The following is a 12162-nucleotide window of genomic DNA, read 5'->3' as shown; positions in this document are numbered from 1 at the left end:
CAATGGCAGGCAAAGGTAGACTATTATGTAAATCTATAGGGTATTGCTCATAATTTTGAGTCTCCACTTTCTTATCCCAAGTTAGCTGGGCTTCTTGTCAGCTCCAAAATGGACCTCTGGGAATTCTGCTTTGTTCTTCCAAAACAGGAAACCTCCCGCTTAGTAGAACTCTGATGGGAAGTTTTGTGTTTCCAGAGCTGGCAGCAGTCAGGGAAAGGTCTGCCCATGCCAAGAAGGGACAGTGTTTGGAGGGAGAGCTGCTTTTGAATAATGGCCTCTCTTAGTCTAAGGATAGCTTAGTAGCCATCAACGTAAGAGGGTGAAAACATACCAACCGCCCCCCCCCCCAAAAAAAAAGTGTCTAATGCTTTCTCTTAAGTATGTTGGTAATTAAGTCTTGATTTAGATTTCACTGTTGGAAGCCATCTTCCACCTTCTAGCAACTTAAAGCCCTACGATGGCCTTTTGTTTAGTGTCCAGGGGGTTCGTGCAGTGACGCCTAAGTTACTGGGGCACCTGAAAGGTGACAGGAGAAAGACTCCCTGGCCTTTTCGGAGGCAGAGCTTTAAAACATTCCATAGGAGTGGACAGGTTACTTGCTGTTCACCTTGGGTCATATTTACCAAGCATGATGTCGCTAGGCACCACTTGGATTTGATGTTGGAGGAATAACTCTGAAAAAGCAGCAGCAGATTCCTCTAAAGGCAACTACATCATGTTTGATAGGCTTGTGACCTTTTCACACATAGAAACTGGACCTTTTAGCGCCCCATTTTAATTCATACCCACATGTTCTACACATTAGTTATACTTTCCCCCTGTCCTTTAAGGATGGTGTTCTGAGAGGCACTTACTAGGTGATAATTTCTCAGAATGGTCAAATGGACATTTTGCCTTTAAAAGGGTTCCCTAGTTTTTAGTAATTTCTCATAATGTAATTACACTGTTTGGGAATAACCACACACTCTTTTGAACAGATGCAGCTCCCCAGACTTACTCTGTGCTAATTGGAAACCGAGAATGGATGAGGCGCAACGGCTTAGCCATTTCCAGCGACGTCAGCGACGCGATGACGGACCACGAGATGAAGGGCCACACGGCCGTCCTGGTGGCTATTGACGGTATCACTCCGCTCCGCCTTCCCCTGCTCCCTCAGACAGGACGCTTTGGGTGATGCAGGCAAAAAGGGATCCTGCCTATTTAAAAAGAAACAAATCTTCCTTTACGATTTTACTTTCATCTTGTAAAAGATTGGTCTGACGTCTTTTCACGGCATCCCCAGTCCCGAGGCTCTTTCCCTCGCTCTCCCTCTGTGCAGAGCCAGCTCTGCCCTGGCTCCTGCCTCCTTGCGCTTGGAATCCTGACTTCACCATCATAGTTTGCTGCAGTCCTCGCTGGCAGCTTGGAGTCCTCCTCCTCACACTGCAGACAAAGCAGTTCACTTTCCAGGAGGTTTAACCCTAGCATGCGCTGAAAGATGAGGTCCCTGCAGCTTGCCTCTGCTTCTCAAGATGGAGTGTACCCGAGGACCCAGTTATATCCTGGGCTTTACATCTCAGATAGATTAGAATCTTACTGCTAACAGAAGTAAAACTATATGAAAATAAGAACTAATTTAGGTCCTCCTTCCTATTCTCTTTTATGTTTTCCTCCTCCCAACACGAGGCCGCCTCCTAAGTCCTTGTAAATCCACAGTCCGCTCCACTCCGCAGAGCAGAATTGGCTCACCTGCAGGAGTCATGCCCCTTATCCATCACTCACCCTCACTCTGCGCTGCCCCTCAGGCCTCGAAAGCCTTCCTTGCCTCAGCATCTAAAAGGTTCGTTAAAAAAAAAAAAAAAAAAAAAAAAAAGTTCTATTTAAGTGGCTTTTATCACAAGGAACAAAAAGGAAGTGTTGATTTTCTTGCTGTTTGGACAATCATCACTTCCTAAGCAGTATTTTCTATATTTGTCATGTTTTAATAGCTAAGGTATATTGAGTTATGAGCTAGATACTCTGCAAGTGGGTGTTCCATGCAGAAAATTTGGAAAATTCTGAGAGCTATAAAGGAGAAAATGGAATTGCTCATTAGCCTACCCCTCAGAGAGCCACTGTTGACATTTTGATAGTCCTTCCAGACTGGGTATGCACCTGTGGTATGTAAATATTAAGAAAACAGAATCCACATTATGTTCTATAATTGAGTGTTTGCTTGCGGATAACATGACGTTATGGGAACTGAAACGGCTGTGCTCCTGGCGGCCCCTCGCGTGCGCTCACTGTGCTGCTCCCTCAGGGCTGCTCTGTGGGATGATCGCCATCGCAGACGCCGTCAAGCAGGAGGCCGCCCTGGCCGTGCACACGCTGAAGAGCATGGGTGTGGACGTGGTGCTGATCACGGGGGACAACCGCAAGACAGCCAGAGCCATCGCCACCCAGGTCTGGGCAGGGCCTCTGCCCTTTTTCAAACTAAAGTGATGTTAAGCTCACAGAAGCACTTTGAGGGGGAAAACTAAGCACCAGTGTATCCAGCACTCAGCTTTGCTTCTGCTTCCCCCTGGATGGGTACTTTTCAGCCTTGTAGCACCCCCCCCACACACACACATACACACACACACACATATACACACCACCACCATAACCACCTCCACCACCACCACCAACACCATCACCACCACCACCATCACCACCTCTACCACCACCACCATCACCACCGCCATCACCACCACCATCACCACCACCACCTACACCACCTCCACCACCACCACATCACAGCCACCACCATCACCACCACCATCACCACCACCACCATCACCACATCACAGCCACCACCATCACCACCACCACCACCACCACCATCACCACATCACAGCCACCACCATCACCACCACCATCACCACCACCACCACCACCACCACCACATCACAGCCACCACCATCACCACCACCATCACCACCACCACCACCATCACCACCGTCACCACCACTATCACCATTACCACCACCGCCACCACCACCATCGCCACCACCACCACCACCATCACCACCACCGCCACCACCACCATCACCACCACCGCCACCACCACATCACCACTACCGCCACCACCACATCACCACTACCATCACCACCACCACCACCATCACCGCCACCACCACCACCACCATCACCGCCACCACCGCCACCATCACCACCACCGCCACCACCACCACTGCCACCGTCACCACCACCACCACCACCACATCACAGCCACCACCATCACCACCACCATCACCACCACCACCACCACCACCACATCACAGCCACCACCATCACAATCACCACCACCACCACCACTGCCACCACCACCACCACCACCGTCACCACCACCACCACCACCACCATCACCACCACCGTCACCACCATGCTGTAGCAGCAAAGGTCCCGCCCTGGGGCCTGGGAGCTGTGATTCATGCAGGACTGGCTGCAGCCCAGGAAAAGCAACTCCATCATTCTCCATTTCCCAGTCTTTGCAGTGAATGAAAAATACATCATGGCTTGAGGGCTGACATAAACAACTTTGTAGTCTGTATGTTGAGGGAATGTTTTGCCAGCTCAACTCTTCCCACTTGTTGCACCAGATAAGTGACTGGCGCCGGGCAGTTCCCTGCAGCCTGGGTTCTGAGTGTGGGCCATGCAGACGGTGCTGCTGCATGCTTGCCTGGCCCACCACATGGGGGTGGCTCCAGTGCAAATTCCTGAAAAGCATATATACCCCTCCTCCTAAAAATGTATGTACAGCGGTAAGCTTTTGAAAATGAATTGCACCTTATGAGGGAAGCAACGGTACCTCTATTTCCTGAGCATTTTGCTAATGATGGGCTTGTTGAGTTTCTCCCTTTCCTAGTTAACACATGTTCATTCATTCACCCATGCGACAGCAGGCTACAGAGAGGAGTGAAGAGGGTCCCTGCCCGTAAGGAGCTCCCAGTCCTGTGGGGAGGGTGGACCAGTGACCAGCTGTAAATGGAGTCCTTGGTGTTTCCAAAGAAGAGTGCATGGGGCATGTGGGTGCCACCACCTGACCCGCCAGCCTGGCAGGCTGGGGATGTCTTCCCGGGGAGAGGAAGCTGAGTCAGGAGCGGTCTGGTGAAGAAGAGGGGGCAGGAGGAGGGAAAGCAAGCTGACCTTCCAGGCAGAACAGGCAGCATGAGCACTGTCCGGGTACAAAGTAGCCGGGAGTCGGAGAGCGCAAGGAGCTGAGTGGTGCAGGGAGTGGAAATGAGCGAGATCTAGGGGACCGTCTACAGAGACCTCAGGAATGCAGAGGTTGTCCTAAGGGAACTGGGGTCCACTGGAGGACTTTACGCCGGAAAGGAAAACGACCCAATAATTAGTTTTGGAAAGACACTGGGACAGCATATGGAGAAGAGAGTGGGGAGGCCGAGAGGTGGGCTGGGAGACCAGTGAGGGCCCCAAACCACTGCCTGGCCTTGGGATGGGACCAGGGAGTAAACCTGCCGTGCGATCTGGAACCTGTGGGGCTTGGTGACCGACATCATTGACGCCCTGAAGGCTGGGTGGGGGTTGGCAGGATGACTGGGTTTCTGCTACTATTCCTGTTCTTTGACAACTCCGGGTATTGTCACATATTTATTTCTTTACTGATGATTTCCTTTCCTTTTAGGTCGGCATCAACAAAGTCTTCGCAGAGGTGCTGCCTTCTCACAAGGTGGCCAAGGTCCAGGAGCTCCAGAAGGAAGGGAAGACAGTCGCCATGGTGGGAGACGGGATTAACGACTCCCCGGCCTTGGCCCAGGCCGATGTGGGCATCGCCATTGGCACGGGCACCGATGTCGCCATCGAGGCGGCTGACGTTGTTCTCATCAGAGTGAGCGCGCTGTGTCTCCTCCCCGTTGTCCGGGCCACGGGAGGGGGAGGGCTGTGGGCACAGCTCCTGACCCTCCCAACGCTCCTCTGCCTCAGAATGACCTGCTCGATGTGGTCGCTGCCATTCACCTCTCCCAGAGGACTGTCTGGAGGATACGGCTCAACCTGGTGCTGGCGCTGATCTATAACATGGTCGGCATTCCTATTGCAGCAGGTAACGGGCTCTCCCTGCTGTGACCAGCTCTCTGTGTGCCTGGTTCCTGCCGGACTTTGTGCACAGCCCACCTCGCTGGCTGGCCGGCCAGAAGCGTCTTAGAAAGTGTTGATTTTATTATGTTCTCTGCTTGCTAACTCTCTAACAGTAAATGAGAAACTGCAGGGAGAACCCCAACCTTCATTCACTCTGGTTCTCTCGGAAAAGCTGCCAAGATGCTTGACTATTTATTTACTATGGCCGTTTTCTGCACCATTTATTACACATCCGGGCTGAAAAACTAGCATTATTAACAGCTATGGGGCGCCTGCTAGGTGGTAGGCACCGTGATTGGTGTTTTAGAGCCTTCATTCAAAAATGCATCCTGCTCGAGAGTTACCCTGTCTCACAGAAAGAGAGGGATTTTTCTGCCTTATAACTCCTCTCTTCCCGTCCAGTACTGAGTTACCCAGGAGGAAACAGCTCTTCTGCAAGGGAAGGCTTCTATGTGGGCTGAGACCTATAGTTTGTAAACACTGCTTTCCCACTTCAAGTCCTCCGTTGTGCCTAAGTGGTTAAAGGTGACTCATAATGATTAGCATGTCTGCCTGAGCTACTGGTGTGTGTGTGTGTGTGTGTGTGTGTGGAGGGAGGGGTGCAGGCAGCTGTACCCTCTGTTTCCAGAGCTGGCCCAGGTGCTGATTCTCTCCTGTTTGTGCCTCTGCCACAGATCTTTGCCCAGACCGGGGCTGAGTCTCCTGGCTCTGTCCAGGGTCCTGGCTCTCATTGCCCTTTAAAAAGGTGTTTTGAGCCCTGAGGGAAGACAACCCATGCAGACAGGTCTGTGGTCACTAGCAGTGCGCCCTCTGAGCGCTCACACAGGACAGCTGGCACCCCGCCCTGCTGCTACCCCTCTGGTTCCTGAGATTCACTGCTCTCCCGGAGTTTCCCTTGAAACTGGTGATGGCGCCTATGGCCAGGCCCAGGAAAGGCAGGGCGAGTGGGAGACCCCAGTCCCCTTAACAGCGCCCCCACTGCCCAGCTCTGAGACAGCCTGCTTCTGAGGCCTGCGGCATGTGCTCCCGGCAGCGGGCTTCCAAGCTATGCTGAGCAGTCATGGTGGGCCCTCCCCTTGCTCTCTCCGGGCTGCACTGTGAGTGTGTCTCTCCCCCCACCCCACGCAGGTGTCTTCATGCCCCTTGGCATCGTGCTGCAGCCATGGATGGGTTCGGCAGCCATGGCAGCCTCCTCTGTGTCTGTCGTTTGCTCGTCGCTGCAGCTCAAGTGGTGAGTGAGTCCCCACAGGGCAGGAGCATGCGCCGCAGGCGAGCGATACTTGGGCTAGGCCCCTTTGCACTGCATGGGCAAGGCAGATTTCAGCTGGCTGGTGCGCCTCCTGGGCCAGCAGTGGGCGTGTGCTATGCTCAGATTCCTGATTCATTCACCTGAGGCAAAGACCTAAGGGGCAGCCTGAGTGTATAATGATTATTGGCACCACGATCAAGTAATCTACCATTTAACCGTCATCACGTGCTGGGCTATTCTAGTTATTTTGCTCAAGGGCTGCTTATGCAAGTACAGTCATGGGCTGTTTAACCCCAGGGATTCAGTCTGGGAAAAGTGTCGTTAGGCAGTTTCATCCTTTTGCGAAGGAAATTCATAGAGTGCACTTGCACAAACCTAGATTAGATATAGCCAATGACATGCCTAGGCTTTATGGTATTAGCCATTGCTCCTAGGTTACAGGCCTGCACAGCATGCTTCAGCACAAAGCAACACGAGAATAATTCAGTCACAAGAGAAAATGATGGTATCAAGAGATGCAGTGGACGGGAGATGTATGAGGTTGCTGCCAGTGTAGTATGGCATAGTGTTTTACACAAACTGATTTTTAATAAGTAGAAAGAATACATTCTAAAATAATAAAAAATATAGTATAGTAAGTATACAAACCACTAACATAATCGTTCATCATCATCAAGTGTTATGTTCTGTACATAACTGTATGTGCTGTACTTTTATCTGGCTGGCAGTGTGGCGGGTTTGTTTATGCCAGCATCACCACAAACACATGAGTAATGAGTGTCACAATGGCTCTGACATCTCTAGTGATAGGAAGTTTTCAGCTCCATTTTAACCTCCGGGACCTCTGTCATATATGTGGTCCATTGTTGATATAAACATCATTATGTGGCCCATGACTGTATGTAGACACAGGATCCCTGTGTATTAACATTTTTCCTTTTTCAAAATAGATGTTTATTTACTTATGTTTTTATTTAACAAGAAGTTAATGACAGCCTACCTGCCAGGCATTTGGATACAAAGTTTTTAAATTGGGTGAAGTTCACCTGAACCCTAGGAGTTCGGTTGTGCGTGTTATGGAAAGACTTGGATGAGAGGCTTCCAAAAGCCTGTGTCTGGATGGTTCACATGCTCTTGGGATCTTCCTTTGCAGCTATAAGAAGCCCGACCAGGAGCGGTACGAGGCCCAGGCCCAGGGCCGCCTGAAGCCCCTCACCGCGTCCCAGGTCAGCGTGCACATCGGCATGGACGACCGGCGCCGGGACTCCCCCCGGGCCACCCCCTGGGACCAGGTCAGCTACATCAGCGAGGTGTCTCTGTCCTCCCTGAAGTCCGACAGGCCGTCTCGGCACAGCGCCTCCGCCGAGGACGACGGGGACAAGTGGTCTCTGCTCCTGAACGACAGGGACGAGGAGCAGTTCATCTGAGCGCTCCCGGCGGGTGCAGACCACGCCACCTCCTCGCCGACCAGCTGCTCCGCAGCCACTCCCTCGCCCTGGACATTCAGACCAGGCCTCCCTGCAGCAGGCGGCATTGTCCAGATGTGGCTCCTGGCAGACCACCCGGCCTGGACCCCACAGCACAGGGTGAAGCCTTATCACGCTACTGGTGTGGGCTCGTTGGAAACCTTGCCGACTCTAGAATCAGGAGGACAGCCACCCCCCACAGACCTCGGCTTTATTTAGAATCTGGGATGACTGTATGTGATACGAAGAAAATCTTACCAGGACCAAAAACTGAGCTGAGCCTTTCCCTAGAACTCATGAAAAACCTCGGTGTTGTCCTTTTTTTTTTACAATGCCCACAAGCATCGTATATCTAAGACCACAGTTTACCTCAAGTGCACTCTTTAGTTTCTGCTGGTACAGCCTCTTCCTTTTCTGTCCTGTCACTGGCGGTGGCACCCTCGCCTCGCAGGGCAGGACTGGCATCCTCTGGCCCCTGCTGCTGCTCTCAGGCGCTCCAAGTGCATGTGCCATGTGCGCCGCCTGAGTGCTCACTCACGCCCAGCCAGAGAGCTTGCCAGTCCGTTCTTGCTTATGAGCCGCTTCTCCATGGAGTCTTGGCCGTTGTTGCCCAGATGGAGTGAGGCTCTCAGAGCCTGAGACTTGAGAAGTCAGCTTCCGGTGGGGTCCAGGACGTGGGCCCCGGGGAGACTTGTGCTGGAAGGCCTGTGGGGGAGGCGTGTGCAGGCAGGACCCTCCCCCGTGGCTCCCGGAGCTTCGGTTGCATGGTCTGCTGTGTGTTACTTCCCGGTGAAAATGTAGAATTCCTGTTGGTTTGTGATCTCTGAGGAAATGAAGATTCCCAAACTAGAGGGCATCACAGCTCTTCTCCGTGAGCTTCTGCTGCATGCTGAGCTGGCGGTGCTTTAGGAAAGAGGTGGCTACAACTTCCCCAAGGAAACGCCCTTTGTCACTTTCGGCGGCTCTCTGTGATTGCGTGGCCCTGGAGGGCAGGACTGTGGCTAGTTTTCAACTTTGGAGTTACTGTTGACTGAAAATCACATGGGAATAGACTAGTAGGATCATAATCTTAGAATAAGCAGAGCAAAGCCTATTCTAAATTCTAAGGTGAATCCCTTGTCACACACACACAAAATAATTTTATTTATTGAGAGTCAGTTATTTTCCAAGGCAATGTAAGCACTCTTTATTAGTTAACCTCTAATCCTCCCAACAAACCACCAAAGTAGATATTATTGGCCACCTTTCACAGGCAGGGGAGTAGGCTCGGAGAGGTTAAGTACCCGCTCAGGGTCACAGCCAGCACACATGCTGGAACAGGGGTCTGAATGCATGTCTGCTGGCTCTAAGATCTTTTATTTCGGCCTCACCTTGAATATTTTGCTTGATTAGAGTAAATAAGAAAAGACCCTTGTTCCTGGAAGAACAAATTTGCCAGGTGATGTATTCTTTGTATCGTCTTGTAATGAAATTTGATCATAAGATCATCTCACCCTCCCATGGATGGTTCATTTTTATCTTTACATATAATTTAGTTTTTGCTGGGTTTTATCCTCTGAAATCCAAGTGCAGGGTTTTGTGGTTTTACTATTTTCAATCTTCCTTTTCCTCTCAGCCCCTTCCTGCCATGTGTCACCAATTGTCTTTATTTTTTTGGCTGTGTTTGGAGAGTGTTTCTTATTTCCTAACTAGGTTAATCATTTTCTAAGGACTCTAATTGTATTGATTCCCCAAAAAGCTTTTAGGATCATAAACATCATGCTTATATAAACACAAAAATATTTATATAATTGTACAGAAATAACCTTTTAGATGTTCAAAGTATCAATTTTCTTGTCAGATAAGAACAATTCCTACTTAAAAACTTTCTGTGCTATATTAGAATAAAGTTTCTCTGTTCATAAAAACACCTGCTTTTGGCTGGCCCTGTCTGAGTGAGGAGCGTGGTGGGGCCAGGGCAGCACTGTCTTCAGTGAGAACTTGAGGGGCTGGCTCTGCTGTGGGTTCCTTTTCAGGGGGGTGGGGTTTTAACAGTGGAGGCCTCCAGGGTGGCCGGAGCCCTGTGACCGGCTCTTCCCTGCACTGCGTGAGCCCCGCCCACCGCCTGCCTCATTGGGGCGTGGAGAGAACTCTGAAGGGTCACCCACGACAGGGTGTCTCTCCCACTGACTTGACAGCCCAGACTACCCTTTAGATGCACTTTTCTAGTTGAGGGTCATTGTCTACAAAGGACTATGGGATTGATCCCACCTTAGGAAGAAATTAGATTTCCTTAGAAAATAGATGCTTTCTAAAACTTGAGCAGATTTCCTTGCTAGGATTACACATGTAGCAGAATAAATCACAGCATCTGTCAATTCTTGATATAATTTTTGGTCTTTAAGACCTTAGTGAAGAATTATGCTGAGATCACCTTTTAAATAAGTGGGTGTAATAATTCTAGTATTTTTCAAATGATAACTGGAAATTGACATGTCAACAAAAAAATAGATCCCCCATTTTTCTGCTCATTACTAAGGAATAATAAATAAATAAATAACATATTTTAAGGAAATCCAGCATAGCAAAATCAGCCAATCATAGAGGTTATTAGAAAAAGGTTATTTGAATTACAGAAGGACTTGTTTTTGAATTCATGCCAATATTTCAGTAAATTCCATAATGCATATAAAATTCTCGAGATATTTTTTGTATATATAGAACCTTTCTTAACTGTAGCAATTGCTTAAAAAAAAAAGTCAGGAATGCACACACAAAGGAAATGCTTTCAGGTTTTCTAGTGGTTAGGATTCAGCACTATCTCAAAAGAAATGCTTTCAGCAACCATTCGTGTTGACTCTGTTTCCCTTCCTGACTACCCTGGCTGGTGGGACAGCTGCGCATTGAAGGTACTGAGGAGCTGGTAGAAATGAAATCAGTACTTTCCTCAACTTTCAGACTCAACGTGGGCAGAGAAATAAACACCATTGCTTGGGTTCATTCTAAGGGAGATAGATGTGTACTTGTCTGCTATTTACCTTTGTGTGCAGACAGGGACAGCAGCCCGAGACTCTGAGAACATTACTAATGCTGCAGAACCCCAGCGTCCCCTTTGTCCTGTTAAAAAAGATGAATATAGATGTAAAAGCATCCAAGGGCTAAGATGAAAATGAGAATTGATTGAGGTGGGTTTTTTTCCCCCTCTGAAAGGAAATAATTATTATTTTTTCTTAATATAAAAATAACTGCTTATAGCAAAAATATGTAAGAATATATGAAGGGGAGAAAGGCTGTTATAAGATCCCCACATCCTGCCCCACGAGAAAACCCATGAAGGTGATTTCGTGGAGGGGTACCCTTTAGGGAGCAAAGCCTGCCTGCCCACAGGGGCCGAGCTCCCTGACCAAACTGCAGCCATTTGAGGTGCTGTAGTGGGTTCCACACTCGCTGAGCTGGTCCCTGCAATGGCATGAAGAGCCGTATGCCTCACTGTCCTCTTTCCACAGCTGGGAGAGCCCAGCTGAGGGGGGTCACGGTGTTACAGGGCAATAAGGAGCCAGGGAAATTCCAGGGCAAGTGGAATTGGGAAACAAGACCAAACAGTGTGGGCAACTTGCAGCCAGCTTGTAAATAAGCATTATCTTCCCGGCCAGGACACTGGAGAACAAATGGTTAAAAGCCCCCCTAAGGAGAGAATGCAGAAGAGGCGTGAGGAAGGGGAAAGGGAAAAAAGAAGAGCAGTTTTTTTAATCCCTAAGCAGAAAAGCCAGCAGTCCTGAGGCTTGACAAGATAAAGCTCCAGGTGCTTCTCATGAATTCTGGGACAGTCACAGCAAAGTGAAAAGGGACCTTGAGGATTAATCTGCACCAAATATTCAGCAGAGGAATTTGGGAAGCTTCAGACAGGAGGGTACATAATGCCTCAGGCCCCCACACAACTTGCTCTTCAGAGTGGCCAAGAGCCCGTCTGTGCTTCATAAGCCAGCTGTATAGGTTTGCCTCCTTTGCTTTTTCAATAAAGCTGCATGCTTTAATAAAATTGGCTTTTCACAGTGCAATCAAGTCTCTTGATATAAATTCATTTATACAAGAAGACAAAGATCAGGGTTGGGGACAGCCCTCTCCCTCTGACTCGGGGTGCCTGTAGCGCAGGGACCTGGCCCGGACCTGGAGCCGGGCGGGTATGGAAGCCCAATGACTGGCCACAGAGCTCCTTTGCACTGAGTCCCCGGGCTCCCTCCCTCCCTGCACAGGGGACACTGCTGCTCACAGCGCAGGGGCGGCTGGGCTTCCTCGCACTCAGTGCTGTGCTCCGCACAATATAGTTTATCAGAAAGCCACCAGGTGTCTCCCTGAGCAAAACAAGCTCAC

At 49.8% G+C, this 12162-nt stretch overlaps 1 protein-coding gene across 4 annotated transcripts in view; it reads left to right on the top strand.

The window, feature by feature from the left end:
* ATP7B (ATPase copper transporting beta) overlaps positions 1-11785 on the top strand; it is a 91337-nt gene extending 79552 nt beyond the window's left edge. For 3 of the 4 annotated variants that reach the window (XM_084879310.1, XM_084879308.1, XM_084879307.1), the window contains 6 exons: positions 978-1121; positions 2279-2421; positions 4646-4849; positions 4945-5062; positions 6226-6328; positions 7500-11785. In XM_084879310.1, coding sequence (XP_084735436.1) covers positions 978-1121; positions 2279-2421; positions 4646-4849; positions 4945-5062; positions 6226-6328; positions 7500-7773 — 986 coding nt within the window. In that variant the 3' untranslated portion in view covers positions 7774-11785. The remainder of the gene's footprint in view (positions 1-977; positions 1122-2278; positions 2422-4645; positions 4850-4944; positions 5063-6225; positions 6329-7499) is intronic. The other variant, XM_084879309.1, reaches the window with a different exon arrangement.
* The last annotated feature ends 377 nt before the right edge of the window (positions 11786-12162 follow it).

Source organism: Pipistrellus hanaki (genome assembly GCF_964339955.1).
Source record: "Pipistrellus hanaki genome assembly, chromosome: 3".
Classification (NCBI taxonomy): Eukaryota; Metazoa; Chordata; class Mammalia; order Chiroptera; family Vespertilionidae; genus Pipistrellus; species Pipistrellus hanaki.
The sequence above is the reverse complement of the archived record's forward strand: the minus strand, read 5'-3'. Positions and strand labels throughout refer to the sequence as shown.